This window comes from Puma concolor, chromosome B1, assembly GCF_028749965.1.
Source record: "Puma concolor isolate L17-30 chromosome B1, mPumCon1.1.hap2, whole genome shotgun sequence".
Classification (NCBI taxonomy): Eukaryota; Metazoa; Chordata; class Mammalia; order Carnivora; family Felidae; genus Puma; species Puma concolor.
The window spans coordinates 60,904,399-60,921,210 of record NC_141670.1 but is presented as its reverse complement, the minus strand read 5'-3'; the positions used below and the strand labels follow the sequence as shown (position 1 = coordinate 60,921,210).

Here is a 16,812-nt window from a genome sequence, read left to right as displayed (position 1 = left end):
CAAAGACTTATTGCTGGGTATTCAATTCTGACCTAAATACATTTTTTTTTAAATTTAAGACCAGATATATAGTAGTTAAAGATACTTAAAGAATGGTATAGATGCACAAAGAACCTAGTAGCAGTTTGAAACATGAAGCTAGGGACCAGTGTACCTAAAAAAATATCTAAAAATGATAACACAGAAAATAAATCATTAACTTTGTGGTTAATCAACTTACCTTTCCATAAGTCATCTGCTTTTTCTAAAGATTACACTTCTTTCATTGGTTGGCTAATGTATGTTTCTTAAATCAACACAGGACTGGGGTTCTATTTATTTTGTGCAATAATTCTGCCTACTCACTTATGACCGATAGTTCAGTGTAAATACTGTATCTTGAGACATGCTGTATCCAGAATTGACCCTACGTTTTCTTTCCTGAGAATCTGAGGTGAATGGTAGACATATAAATTTGATTGAACAGTGAACTTCAATTCTTTCTAGCTACATAGGAAAGCAAGTCTATGCCATTGATCACTTAGTAAAACTCTTTTAATCCACTCTGAAGTTAACCACCATCGTCAAAATGTTCTGCGGAGATTATGTAAGTATAATGGCTATTTCAATACTTCTTGAGTCTCCTGAGATTTGAACCTTATTTATAAGATTTCATATGTGGTTCTCGACATTTTCATCAGAAAATATTGGTATTATAATTTATTTTTCATTAAATTATTAATTAGTGCATGTTCAATATAACTATTAAATGAAGATAATATTATTAAATCTCAATCCTATTCTAATTTTGAAGTAATTATTCCATAAGGGCAATTTAGATGCTCTTGTTTCATAAGTAACCTGACTTTGAATTCTCACCGAAGTCTAAGATTTTTTCTCGATATGTACTTCTATAAGAAACTAAAAATTAACTAATTAATTTTTATTTTAAATCTATAATATCTTCAGAAAATAGTTTATTTTTGAATGACTGTTGAATTTGAGCAATGTATTTTGTTTTCGTGTTGGAAACATTTCAATCCAACTGCTCTAACAGTCCACAAACTTTTGAAGAGACTACAAAAACCCAGATTATCTAAATATTCATTTTTAAAAGATAGCCGTTTCACATGGTCTTAGATATTATATATAATTGTGTTCTGTGTTGATATTTTTTAAAATCTATCTCATAGAAAAAGTTTTTAGGAAGCTTTTTATTTTTTACTGAAAATTTTTTATGCAAAAAAATAACAGCATAATTATTTGGTTATCTTTGGGACAAAAATAATATTATTTACTTATTTTAAAAGTATCAATTTCCAAGAAAATTCTATTTATTTTGTTTTTCAAATTAAATATTGAATGAGCATCTAAAATGTGTCCAGTTCCCATCAGTGTTGCCTTAAAAAACCTTAATTTCATCATGAGATTTTAGGATCGCATTGGCAGTTGAGACTTATCATTACTGTTTTATTAATTATGCAGCAGTTACATTTCACTACAGAGAAATAGGAGTCCTTAGGTAATTTAGACCAGCATGGTAAATGATTTAATTTGTAAAAAGCTATTGTCCCTTTCCATTCATTCAAGTACAATTATTTGGAAATGGTATTATATTCTGTATATTGTGTACAGTCTTATACGCCAATTTATCAAAGGAACATTAAGAGAATATTTAAGTCATATTTCAAGGAATATTAGAAGTTATTGGGGCGCCTGGGTGGCGCAGTCGGTTAAGCGTCCGACTTCAGCCAGGTCACGATCTCGCGGTCCGTGAGTTCGAGCCCCGCGTCAGACTCTGGGCTGATGGCTCGGAGCCTGGAGCCTGTTTCCGATTCTGTGTCTCCCCCTCTTTCTGCCCCTCCCCCGTTCATGCTCTGTCTCTCTCTCTGTCCCAAAAATAAATAAACGTTGAAAAAAAAAAAATTAAAAAAAAAAAAGAAGTTATGGTGATGACAAGATTTTAAGGAAATTCGATGATTTGCCATGGTTCTGGAGCAGATAAAAATATCAAAGAGTAAAGAGTTGGATTAAAGAGATTGAAATATTCATTTTAAGTATTTTTGAGCATTGAATGGTTTTTACATAATCAATGTCATTTTATTTTAAAGCAATTATTTATTTTCTTAAGATATATGGCCCAGGCATTAGAATTCGGTCTCTTTACAGACCACCAGTTGAGGTTAAGTTCATCTGTTTAATCTCTACTTTGGCTCTGGGGTTCTCAAGCAAAAGACAAGTTCTTCTATAGGCAATAAAGCAGAAGTTCTTATGGTGTGGATGAATTTTCACTGGGTTGCTTCTTAAAAACAGACTCTTAGGCCCTCCATTGAGCAATTGCTATTCAATATATGACGTCTGAACTTATATGATTGATAAAAATATGTGACCAGTTTTTGAGAGCCACTGCAGTAATTCATTAATATCAATTAAAAATAAAGAAAATTTGGGTTGCCTGGGTGCCTCAGTTGGTTAAGCAGCTAACTTCAGCTCAGGTCATGATCTTGTGGTCCATGGGTTCGAGCCCCACATCAGGCTCTCTACTGACAGGGTGGAGCCTGGAACCTGTTTTGGATTCTGTGTCTCCCTCTCTCTCTGCCCCTTTTCTGCTCATTTTCTGTTTCTCTCTGTCTCAAAAAATGAATAAAAACGTTAAAAAATTTTTTTAATTTTTAATAGAGAAAATTTAAATGTAAGTCAAGCAAGAAGCAAGAATCATAGAAAAGTAGTTACGTTTCTGTAAGAAATAATCATATGTAATCCTTTAAAATTACTTTCTAGAATTAAGGAGGTAGATAACCCTTAATGGTTAAAGTAGTTTAAGTGGGTTAGCTACATTGAGAGGGTAAATTTACCTTTAATGCAATAAGTGTATTTTACTTATGTGTTTGACCATAAGGCTGTCTATTGAAAGCAAGATTTAATTAAATGATTATGGCAAGTCTGGAGGTGTTTTATTAATTAGTCAGATATAAATCACCTTTCAGGAAGATGTTATTAAAATATCCTCCCTACATTGAGGGAAATTGCATTGTAGAGTACTAAAATACATATATTTGCCAAAGCCAGGATCTAAATCCAGTCATCCCTATGTCATTATAATTTGAGATTTTATCCACTATAATATATTGCCTCTTCCAAACATATTGGCCTGATTCTTCTAGTGAAACTGTTGGCTGCTTTTGTCCTGTTGTGTCATCAACTAATCCCCCTTTTTACACAGTAGCATTTAATTTACTATAGATAGATTTATTTGATTATACTCTTCCTTTTTGACTCAAAGTAAACTTTAATCTTTATTCCTTTTCCTAGCCTTTTCACGATATTTTATTTCTACCATATTTATTGATTGATAGAAAAATATTAATTTTAGGAGTAGTACAAGAAATACAACATATTGATATCATAGTCCATATCTGAATTAACATTATGTATTATAACTAAAGTAGAAAAACAATTATTAAAATTATCTGAATCTCTACCATACATCAGGAGCTTTACATAACTTGTCTAATTTAGTTGTTCACAGCAAATCTTTCCATAAGAATACCATTTAACATGCAAAAATTTTGTCTTCTTGGAGACACCAGATATTCTGTTCAGTGGTTCTATAATACATTATTTTTAGTCTTCACAATCTTCAAGGAAAGTATTCCCATTTTCTACATGAATATACTAAGGCTCAGAGAAGGTCAGTACTTTCTTCCAAGTGAAAAGCCAAGCAGTAGTGATATTGGATCTTGTCTAACTCCAAAACCATTTCTCACACACACAAAAAGTAAAACTGCGTAAGTGTGATGATCCTACATACTTACTGACTTCATGTTACAAGGCAAAAAGTAGGTCCTTTGGGAACGCCATTAAGAGGTAGAAAATCAGCAGCAGTATTGTTACAAAGATGCTCTTACTCATAAATTTTCCCCAAAAGTGCTCACCAAAGAACATCAAAGTGAAACAGCAATTTAGACAACGTCTAGTGTGGGCAACCTGACATTCTACATTTTAGCCCAACTAATAGGGAGCAAATGCATTGACACTTAGCAATGAATTAGAGGTAGTGAAGGAAGAGCACTCAGTAAATCAGAAACAAATTCAGGGCATTCTATCCAGGAGTGATTGCAAGCTGAGAAGACCTCCCATGGGAGCAGGAGCTGTTGATTAGGCAAGATTATTTTTAAATCAGGCTTTTTCTATTGAAGGATATTCCTGAGAGAAAAGTTTCCATCCAAAACCTCTGACTTTGATTATTTATCTGCAATATGACTTACTGAACAAATATTAATGAAAGGTTATTCATACTTTAGATTGCTTTCTACTATCACAAGACTACATTGTCTGAACTTTACACACTTTGATTCAACAAAAGTTATGAATCATGCTAGTTATGCTTCAACTTTTTCTGAAGCCTCTGTTGAACTAATATGTATTGAACTGGAAAAATTAAATGTAGTAACTTTTTCCTTGAAGCAATATATAAGCATGCTGTTAAAATTTTAAGCCCCCTTATAATAGCTATCGATTGCTTTTGAATATAAGGGCTGGGCAAATACAACTATAAAACACCTCAAAAAGGTGCTCTATTATTAGTGTTTATGTAGCAACAGTTCCAACGTTTTAAACCTACTCTAACTCAAAAGCCCTGCCCTTCAGTAGCCAATGCACTACTTCTGGAGATGAAATTAAGTTTGTTAGCAAGTTAAGTTTACACATACACACATATATATGTGTATAATCATTCACTTGTATATAAACACAGACACACAGGGGCGCCTGGGTGACTCAATCGGTTAACACATCTGACTTCGGCTCAGGTCATGATCTTGCAGTTTGTGAGTTCGAGCCCTGCATTGGGCTCTGTGCTGACAGCTCAGAGCTTGGAGCCTGCTTCAGATTCCCACCCCCCCCCTCTTCCTCCCCTGATTGCACTAGGTCTCTCTCTCTCAAGAATAAATAAAAGATTTAAAAAAAAAATAAAAGTAAAATAAACACAAACACACATACATACATACACACAATATATGTGTGCATTAATAAAATTTATTAACAAATTTGAATAACATCAAAATTTCATGAATGGAAATAGTCTCTTAGATTCAGCATAATATTTATTTTTCAATGGCTTCTACCATAGTAAAAATATTTTATAATCCAACTTCCCTCACCAGTTACTAGTAAATTCTTTTTTTTATAGTAAAATTCTTCAAAAGTTCATTGCATTCAATATATTCAATTCCTCTACTCCAATTCTCTCTGAATCTACTTTTTTAAAAAGTTTATTTTGAGAGAGAGAGAACACACATGTGCTCCCAAGTGAGGGAAGGGAAGAGAGAGAGAGGGAGAGAGAGAGAGAGAGAGAGAGAGAGAGAGAGAGAGAGAGAGAGAATCCCAAGCAGGCTCCATGGTGTCAGCATGGAGCCCTAGGCGGTGGTGAATCCCACAATCCATGAGATCATCATGACCTGAGCTGAAACCAAGAGTCAGATGTTTAACCAACTGAGTCACCCAGGTGCCCCTCTCTGAATCCATTTTAATTGGGTTTTCACTCACTTCACTTAAACTGTCCTTAAGAATATAAACAGTGACTTGATTCCCTGATTCCCATACCCAGTTCTCATCCTCATCTTATTAGATATGTGAGTGCTGTTTGACAGTCTCCTTTGCCAGGAATATCCCAGGGTTCAATTCTTGAAACTTATCTTTTTCCTTTTTATAGTCACTCATTTTTCCCTTACATCCAAAATAATGTCTATAATGTAGACACTACAATGTATACACAGAGCCTTCTTTGAATTTATATGTCAACCTAACATCTATGCTAGAATCTCAGAATCATAACCAGGTGTCTGCTCAGTGAGTAGAAACTGCATTGACCTAGCACCCCAGGTCAAAAAGAAAGGCAAGGCAAGGCAAGGCAAGGCAGGAAAAGGAAAAGGAAAAGGAAAAGGAAAAGGAAAAGGAAAAGGAAAAGGAAAAGGAAAAGGAAAAGGAAAAGGAAAAGGAAAAGGAAAAAGGAAAGGAAAGAAAGAAAGGAGAGAAAGGAAAGGAAAGAAAAGGAAAGAAAAGAAAAGAAGAAGAGTCTCTGACTCTTCTCTTTCCCTCATACCTTAGAATTAACCTATTAACAAAATCTTTTGGCTCTACATTAACAATATATTATCTGGCCACCTCTTAGTACTTCCACTACAACTACCCTGGTCCAAGCTACCATCATCATCACTTGCCAACTTTATGCAATAGCTTCCTATCTGGTCTCTCTTATTTCCATCTCTGCTCTCACTTCTAGGTACTAGGGATACCACAGTGAATAGGATTGTCAAAACCTCTGCATTCTTGAAATCTGTATTCCAGTGATGTATAGGAAATACCATTATTCCAGAATTCAACAAAGTCGTGAAATAAGAGGTAACACATTAAAAGGGAGCAGGCACCTGTGGCACCTGGGTGGTTCAGTCAGTTGAGCATCTGACTTCGGCTCAGGTCATGATCTTGCAGTTCATGAGTTGAAGCCCGGCATCAGAGCCTAGAGCCTGCTTTGGATTCTGTGTCTCCCTCTCTCTCTCTGTCCCTCCCCTGATCACGTTCTGTCTCTCTCTGTCTCAAAAATAAGTAAACATTAAAAAATTTTTTTAGAAAAGAGCAGGGGGGCACCTAGACACTCGGTTGGGCATCCAACTCTTGGTTTTCAACTCAAGTCATGATCTCACAGTCTGTGAGCTTAAGCCCCACACTGGGCTCTGCACTAACAGCACAGAGCCTGCTTGAGATTCTCTCTCTGCCCCTCCTCTGCTGTCTTGCTCTCTCTTAAAATAAATAAATAAATAAATAAATAAATAAACAAACAAACAAACAAACAAACAAACAAATTTTTTTTAAAAAACATTAAAGAGGAGACTGTGAGAAAAATTTTGTCCTGGTTTACACATTTTTAGAGTATTTATTATAATAGCAAGAATAATAATAAAACTTAAATTTGTAGAATCATTTCCATTTGCAAAAATGCTTATAGTATACAGATCATAGCACCTGTGGAAGATGATACTGCGTTGACATTCCTGTCTAGATTTGTTGATTTCTCTTAAATTCTAGAGTGTCCGTATGATTTTAAAGTCATTCAGGAAGTTATTTTGACATTATATTTCTGCTATTAACATTGATACAGTACACTCATTAAAATACACATTAGGTTAAACCCAAACCCTCTTCAAGTTTAAAAAACACAAAGAGCTGTAAAAGTCACAGCAGAAAAAATATGGTTAACTATATTTTTAATTTTTTTAATTAATCAACCTATTTAACAGACACCACAGGAAAAAAAGTCATCAGATTACCACAAATCACTTTTAAAACTATACTACTTTTGTTAAATAACAAGATTGAAGTCTTAAGAAATTATGTTTGAGTAACAAGACTCAGTTATTTTAATGAGTCATGTATTTCTGGGACTAGGTGGAATGGAAAAAGCAAATAGAAAGACACCATTTAGAGGGCATTACTTGCTGATTTGTCCTTTTGTAGTACACCTCCGAGACCAACACCCAGCCCTCTATCTACCATAGATTTCTTCTATCAGCAGAAACTCCTTGTAATCAGGAATATCCTGGCTTGATTCACCAAAAAAGAATGGATTGCAGGATTTTTTTTTAAGTACTTCAGAGTTCATGCTATCAATCTCCCTGACTCAGCCTCTTTTGAAAAGTCTCCAAAGATTCTTAAAACTCTGCTTATAACCTGTGGACCTGCTTTTCTCATTCAAAGAATTAAAAACACTGTTTCTTAAGACCCATTTTCTTTGCCAACATCCCACCTTATCACAACACATAATTATAAATATATTCTTTTCCCATTACTCTTCTATTTATGTCTTTCTTCAGACATTCTGGTAATTATGCTAGAAGGAACCAGAAAAACATGTTAACAGTATAATAAGTATCATGTAAAAACATAAAAGTAATCATAGGCTATTTGTACATAAGATATAGGTTATGTATTATTATGGATAAAGTGGGAATCAGCTTTACTCAAGCTGCTATGGATTGGCTTTTCTTCCTTATTTTGTGGCAATTTATAATAAAGCAATAAGCTGTCTTAATGTATTTTATCATCCTATTTCTTAATTGCAACATTTGTGCTATTTTATTTTTCAAGTTAAAAAACAACCACTTTAACCCCAGTAGACACACTGTTCTAAGTAATGTGTATTAGTAATGATTTTAAAAATATATGAACAATGGTATTTTATAGCTGGAGATTCTTGTGTTGTTGTCATCACTACAATAGTAATCTTCTTGAATTATTGTTCAATTCTTTAGAGATGTTGAATATATGTACACATTCTTCTAGACTGTCATTTAGCTGTCAGTCTCAAAATATCAGTGTTTTAAAGGGTAAGTAAGAAACCGGACAAAGGTGCTATAAGATAGAGGCATTGGTGCCTGGGGGCACACACACCCTCTGTGTACTTTTCATCACCTGTTGTGCTGACTACTGCGTGTTTAATCAAGCTTGCAGCTCATATATAAAAAAGTAAATATTTATAGTGAGCACAGTAGTCCCTTCAAAGCAAAAAGGGGTCAGATTTATGAACCCTCAAGATAGCCAAAATTATTGGTTTTGAAATGAAGATTGTTTTGTGCAACCAAGGTCACAACTGAACCTATCACAGTATAACGTCCACTAGAAGCTCTTCACTGTCTCACTCCCCTACAGTTCATATTTTGTTTCATCCTATGGTGAATAGTAGGATGATGGTGTGTGGATATGCCACTTCCTCCTTCAAGATATTAAATGTTCTCTAATTTTATGATTTAGTGGACTTGGTCTTCTTCTTATGTAAAATAATGATGTAGACTAATCTCAATGCTTCAGAGATGGAAATGGTTTCAGAAAATGTCATTTAACTTATTTGCAGAGGGAAGTAAGTATTAAATAATACCCCTTCTCAGAATCACAGGATTATGTATAACTTGTCTGCCAATAAAAACCAAGAAACAGGTGAGTCAGCCTCCCTCTCAAATATTATGCTTCATATGCTCTCTTAAAAAAAGATGCAGGAGTGCAGCTTTATGATCTATATTTATTTCCTTTCATTTCTTTTTTTAAATTCCCTTCATGTATTTAGAGAGGAAATGTATTCAAAAGGAAATTCACGTAATCTAAAATTTGATGTAGGAACTAATTGTTAGAACAGGTATAATGTACTCTAGTGCATTACATGGTCTACTGTACTTTCCCCTGCCCCAGTCCTGGAATCAACCACTTCTCCAAGGAGCCCTGATGCCCTTCATTGAATAATAATACTTAAAAACCTAGATTTGGATGCTGGGTGTGCTCGTTGCTACAGGGGCATCACTGTTTATAAGCTCTTTAAGGTGACAGAGCAATGAAATATCTGAAAATGCTAACATATATCTGCACGCATCTATATTTATTTCTGTACATATGTGTTTGGATACCTACACATATGTATGTTTACATCTACCGATCTACCTACATATCTATCCATCTATCTACCTACCTACCTTTCTCTGTGTGTGCGTGTGTGCGTGTGTGTGTGTGTGTGTGTGTCCAGCCACCTGTCTCTCTCTCTCTCTCTCTCTCTGGCTATTATCTCTTCCTATTGACAACTTCAGTCTAACCCAGCACCAAAATTTTAACCTCCTCTATTATTTAGAATTCCTCACAGTAAAAATCGTGAATGTCAATATCTAAAATATATGCTTATTTGCTGGACCCTAGCATACATACCTTAAAATGCACCAAGCCACAGCCCTGTGAGAAACAATTTTGCCAACAACACGACATTGGGTTCTTTTCATCTTTTGCTTCACAATATCCGGTTAAATCTATTTGCCAAAGTTACTTGGGATGCGTCCCTTCTTCCAACCCACTTTACTGTGTTTATGAGATTCGTTTGTAATTTAGATTTGTTTCCTACAATCTGCATTCCTTGTTGGATTCCCTCTATGTGTGACAGAATATGCTTTTTGCGGTATACAGTTGTTTGAGTTTTGAGTCATGTATCCAATGCTACATTTCCTTATAGAAGACCCTCATCATCCAAAATATCCTCCACACTTCTCATTTATAGTCAACCACATCCCTAAACCCTCAAATCCTGGCAAATATTGATCTGTTTTCCATTCCTCTAGTGCTCCCTTTTCCAGATTGTCACATAAATAAATTCAAGACTGTGAAACCTTATGAATAAACCTTCTTTTACTTAGTAGAATGCATTTAACACTTATCCAAGTTGTTGCATGAATCAATAGTTGTATCTTTTTATTGCTGAATAGTAGTCTGTTGAATGAATGTACCATAATTTGTTTATTCATTCAGTTTGAAAGATACCTGGGTTGTTTCCAGCTTTTACCAGTTGCAAATAAAACTTCTATGAAAACTCAAGGTTTTTGTGTGAAGATAAGTTTCCATTTCTTTTAGATAATGATCTAGGAGTGGAATTGCCAGGTTATATGGTAAGAGTATGTTTAACTTTATAAGAAACTGCCAAACTTTCTCCAAAATGGCTGTACAATTTTGCATACCACTGACAACATTTTGCAGCAGTATCTCATTGTAGTTTTACTTTGTATTTTTAATGTATTATGATATTAATAGTTTTTCATATGCTTATTTACTATACCTTCATTGGGAATATGTCTTCCATAAGGCTTAACTATTTTTTACTTCAGGTTTTTTTGTTGATCTCTTATTGGCCTTTATATATTTTGAACAAAAGGTTTTTATGAAAAATGTGATTTACAAATATTTTCTCTGACTCTATGATTTATCTTCTCATTCTTTTAAGAGTGTTTTTCACAGATTACAAGTTTTCAATTTTGACAAAGTCCCATGTATTTTTTAAATTTTTTTAATGTTTTGTTTATTTTTAAGAGACAGAGAGAGATAGAATATAAGCAGGGGAGGGGCAGAGAAAGGGGGGAGACACAGAATCCAAAGCAGGTTTCAGGCTGTGACCTGTCAGCACAGAGCCCGATGTGGGGCTCAAATCCACAAACCATGAGATCATGACCTGAGCCAAGGTCAGAGGCCCAACTGACTGAGACACCCAGGTACCCCCCCCCACAATGTATTTTTTTCTTTATAGATTATATTTCTGTTGTCGTGGCTAAAAATAGTTTTATTAACCCAAAGTCCTGCAGATTTTCTCCTATTTTTATACAGATATTTTCTTCCAGATAATATTTTCTTCCAGATATTTTATACAATTTTCTTCCAGATATTTTATACAATTACATTTAATATTTAGGGCTATGATCAATTTGGGGTTAATTTTTGTGTAAGGTGTGTAAGGTGAAGCTTTATTTTTTTTTCATATGGACATCAGCTTTTAAAGGACAATTTCTTGGAAAAACTATTCGTTCTCCATTGAATTACTTTACAACTTTGTCAAAAGCTATTTGTCTATATTTATGCAGCTCTATTGTCAGATTCCCTATTCTATCCCATTGATCTCTTTTTCTACAACATTAGCCAACACCACACTATCATTACTACTGTGGCTTTGTAACAATTCTTAAAATCAGCATTATTCTTCCATTTTTTTTTTTCAAATTTGTTTCAGTTGTTCTAGGTCCTTTGCATTTCCATGGGTAATTTAGAATCCAATTATTCAAATCTACATAAAATGCTGCTGGGATTTTTATTGGGATTGTATTAAATCCACAGACCAATTTGGGGAGAATTGACATCTTAACAATATTAAGTTTTTCAGCCATGAAAATAGTATATATATCTCCATTAAGTTATGTCTTCTTTAATTATTGTCAAGTGTGTTTTGTTTCTTCTGTCCAATATATATGCCTTTTAAAAAATTTAATTCTAGTGTAGTTAACGTTCAGTGTTATATTAGTTTCAAGTGTACAATATGGTGCTTTAACAATTCTATATATAACTCAATGCTCATCAAGATAAGTATACCCTTAATCCGCTTATCTATTTCACCCATCACCCACCCAACCTCTCCACTGGTAACTATCAGTTTGTTCTCTATAGGTAAGAGTCTGTTTCGTGGTTTCTTGGTTTGTCTCTCTCTCTCTTTTTTTTTCCTTTGTTCATTTATTTTGTTTCTTGGATGCCACAAATAAATGAAACCATATGGCATCTGTCTTTCTCTGACTGGCTTATTTTGTTTAGGGTTATATTCTCTAGATCCGTCCATGTTGTTGCAAATGGCAACATTTCATTAATTTTTTCTCTGTTTCTTCTTGCTTTTAATTTTTTTTTTTTGTTTCAAGTTTTTATTTAATTCTAGTTAGCTAACATATAGTGTAACATTGGTTTCAGGAGTACAATTTAGTGATTCATCACTTACATATAACATACAGTGCTCATCACAAGTGCCCTTCTTAATACCCAGCACCCATTTAGCCCATCCCCCACCCACCTCCCTTCCATCAACCTTCAGTTTGTTCTCTATAGTTAAGAGCCCCTTATGGTTTCCCTCTCTCTCTCTTTTTTCTCCCACCTTCCCCTCTGTTCATCTGTTTTGTTGAACTGTTCTGTTTCTTAAATTCCACATATGAGTGAAATCATATGAATTTCATCTTTTCTTATGGTTGAATAATGTTCCATTGTATATATACATATATATACATTGTATATACATTGTGTGTGTGTGTGTGTGTGTGTGTGTATATATGTATATATATATATATATATATATCGCATCTTCTTTATCCATTCATCTATTGATGGGCACTTGGGCTGCTTCCATAGTCTGGCTATTGTTAAATAATGCTGTAATTAATTAATGTTATAATTAATATATGGGGTTCATATATTCCTTTCAACTAATGTCTTTGTATTCTTTGGGTAAACACCCACTAGTGTGATTACTGGATCATTTGGTAATTCTATTGTTAATTTTTTAATGAACCTTCATACTGTCTTACACAGTGGTGGTACCAGTTTACATTCCCACCAAAGTTGTACGAGGGTTCTAGTTTCTCCACATCCTGACCAACACAAGTTTCTTGTATTGCTGATTTTAGCCATTCTGACAGGTGTGAGGTGGTATCTCACTGTGGTTTTGATTTGTATTTCCCTGACAATGAGTGATGGTGAGCACCCGTTCATATGTCTGTTGGCATTTGAATTTGTTCTTTGGAGAAATGTCTGTTCAGGTGTTCTGTCGTTTAACTAGATTGTTTTTGGGGTGTTTAGTTGTGTACATTCTTTATATATTTTAGGTAGTAACTTTTTATCAGATTTGTCATTTGCAAATATCCTCTTGCATTCAGTAAGTTGTCTTTTAGTTTTGTTGGTTGTTTCCTTTGATGTGCAGAAACTTTTCATGTGGATATAGTCCCAATACTTTAATTTTGTTTTGTTTCCCTTGTCTCAGGACACATATACAGAAAAATACTGTTATGGCCAATGTCAGAGAAATTAGTGCCAATGATCTCTTTTATGATTTTTATGGTTTCAGGTCTCACATTTAGGTCTTTAAACTAGTTTGAGTTTATTTTTGTGTACGGTGTCATGAAGTAGTCCAGTTTCATTCCTTCACCTGTATTTGTCTAGTTTTCCCAATACCATTTGTCAAAGAGACTGTCTTTTCCCCAGTGCACATCCTTACTTCTTTTGTCAAAGATTAATTGACTATGAAATCTTAGGTTTATTTCTGGGCTTTGCATTCTGTTCTATTGATCAATGTGTCTATTTTTGTGCCAGTACCATATTGTTTTCATTACTCTAGCTTTGTAATATTATTTGAAATCTGGAATTATGATACCTCTAGCTTTGTTTTTCTTTCTTAAGATTGATTTGGCTATTTGGGGTGTTTTGTAGTTCCATACAAATTTTAGGATCATTTGTTCTAGTTCTGTGAAAAATGCTATCGGTATTTTGATATGGATTGCATTAAATCTGTAGATTGCTTTGGGTAGTATGGACATTTCGATAGTATTTATTCCTCTCATCAATGAAAATGGAATGTCTTTCCATATGCTTGTGTTGTCTTCAACTTCTTTCATTAATGTTTTATAATTTTCATAGTTTACATCATGAGTTTACATCTCTCTCTCAAAAAAATGAATAAATGTCAAAAAAATTTTAAAAAATAAAGAAGTTGCTTTCTAAAAAGTAATAATAAATTACAAATAAATTTCTAAAAAGTTGCTTTCTCTTTCAAGTTTTTTGGGATTTTACTCATGAATGAATATTATACTTGTTGAAAGTTTTTACAGCATGTTTTGATGATCATGAGTTTTCTTCTTAGTTTATTAATGTGATTATATAAATTGATTAATTTTTGAATGTCAAATCAGCTATGCATACCTGGAATAAACATCACTTGGTCATGCTATGTTATTCTTTTTACACATTCTTTGCACTGAATTTTCTTACATTAGGTTGTGTATTTTTGCCTCATTGTCCATAAAGATTACTGTTCTGTAAGTTTTATTTCTTGTATGTTGGGGGTTTTTTGGTACTAGTGTAATTACAGCTTCATAAAATGAGTTAGAAAATGTTATCTTCTATTTACTATAAGATTCAGTAACATTGGTTACTATTTATTCCTTGAATGTTTGGTAGAAATCACCAGTAAAATTATGTCCCTAAAGTTCTTTTCATTGTCTAACTGAATTCAATTTCCTCAACAGATATCAGACATTTTATATTATTTGTTTTTCTTGAGTGAGTTTTGATAGTTTTTGTCCGTCAAGGAATTCAAATTGTCATATTTTTTGGCATAGAATTGCTCACAGCATTCCTTTTGATAGTGATTTCCTCAGATATTTTCATATTTATATTTTGTATCTTCTCTATTTTTCTTTGTTAGTGTGGCTAGAGTTTTATCAATTTTATTGTTGTTCAAAGAATAAACTTATGTTTTCATTTATTTTCTTTGTTTTTCTGCTTAAATTTTATGTATTTCTATACTTGTCTTTGTTACTTCCTACTTTCTGCTTGCTTTGAGTATACTTTTCTATTATTTTTAAATTTCTTATAATAAAAGCTTAAAATATTTATTTGAGAACTTTCTTTTGTTTTAACATATGCATTTAATGTTATTAATTTTTGTGTAAGTACTGAAAAAAATTGACTTTTGTAGATGCCAAGCTTGCATGTTGAATGTAGATCATTGACTTTGTTTCTCTAGTCTTTGATAGGGAAAAAGTCCATATGGTCTTGAAAGCTGCTAAGATGTTTGATTATCTTCTGAATGTTTCACAGTATAAACAGTTTTAGATCAATAATATTTTAAAGCATTTATTATGAATTTATAGATTTCTAAGATACATAAGAAATGGGAAAATATCATAAATATGTATGTGGGTACCTAAAAGACTACAAGTTTTAATATTTTAAAACTCTATTTTGTATCAAAATGATTCTTGAAAATGATAGTGTCCCATGACACTCTCATAAGAACAATTAAAACCTAGGTGGGATTATAGGTTGAAGTTAATGATAATAATGGAGAAGAGGTGGAAGAGGAACAAGATTAATAATAATGACTACTGACTGTAATATATCCCATTAATCTTCATAACAACTCAAGAGAAATCAAGCCAGCCTTACTCTAGTGAGATCTACGTGTTCATCAACAAGGGAAAGGAAGAGAAGGTCCTTTTACTGGTTACTTTTTATATTTTACAATATCCAGCAACTGTAATTATCAGATGCTTCCTAGTTATATATTAGAATGATATTTGTTTTAATTTTTCACTTACTTGATACATGTATGTTTCTTTTCATGCCCCCTTCCTCTACTCAAGAATATGATAATAGAGAACAAAGATGCATTAGATAGAGAGATGGAGGTGTTTAAATCAGTGGAATAAAGCATTGACTTCATGCAGTTTCTAGAAGAGTTAATACTCCACATTAGGTGGGGGACCTCATAACTTCTCTCTGGAGAGTCATCAAAAGACAGAGTACCCTATGAAATCATTGCCATATCAGTATTCTTTCATATGGACCCCATTGGCAATGGCATAAGCAGGCCAATCAAAAAGAGAAAGTATGGATTTACTTGATTAATAATGAAAGATTGAAGGGGCAACCAAGTGGTTCAATTGGTTGGTTAAGCGTCTAACTTTGGCTCAGGTCATGATCTCATAGTTCCTGAGTTCTAGTCCCGCATTGGGCTCTGTGCTGACAGCTCAGAGCCTGGAGCCTGCTTCAGATTCTGTGTCTCCTTCTCTCTTTCAGCCCCTCCCCTGCTCATGCTCTGTCTCTCTCTCACTCTCTCTCTCAAAAATAAATAAACATTAAAAAATTATTTTTAAATGAAAGATTGAATAATCCAACTTGATGTAAAATAAAAACAGGAGGAACAAAGCTTTGTAATTGGTAGTCAAAATGGCTATTAATTTGTTTCACTTCTCATTATTAAATATATCTTTGAGAATGAAATATAGACTGAGAAAGTCAATTAAGAGAGGTAATGGGGTGAAACAGAACAAAGAATTTCAGTGAAAGATACAAAGCAACTTAAGCTTTAGAGTTTTTTTAAATGAATATCTCTGACACGTTGTTAATATAAATTAATGCACTATTATATTATTCATCCTTTGTTTAACAGGTATTTTTGGAAAACAGCAGAATAATTTTTCAGGTAGTTAAATTAAGTTTGGGTTATTAATTAGAAACAATTATATATGTGGCTTTTTTTATTCTTACACTGTCCTTTTAAACTCTATAGGGTTAGTTTCCCATATAGGTCCTGTCTTAGCTTACTCAGAGTGCTATAAGAAAATGTAATGAATTGGGTACCTTAACAAAACAGACATTTACTTCTCACAGTTCTAAAGACTAGGAAGTTCAAGATCAAGGTGACAGCAGATTCACTATCTGGTGAGAGCC

The 16,812-nt window shown here is 33.5% G+C and overlaps 1 protein-coding gene across 1 annotated transcript in view; it reads left to right on the top strand.

The window, feature by feature from the left end:
- The first annotated feature begins 343 nt into the window (after positions 1 to 343).
- The window catches only part of ANXA10 (annexin A10), a 100,081-nt gene continuing 83,612 nt past the window's right edge, over positions 344 to 16,812 (top strand). Inside the window, exon 1 of the mRNA XM_025922230.2 lies at positions 344 to 586. Within this exon, the coding sequence (XP_025778015.1) occupies positions 569 to 586 (18 nt within the window). The 5' untranslated portion in view covers positions 344 to 568. The remainder of the gene's footprint in view (positions 587 to 16,812) is intronic.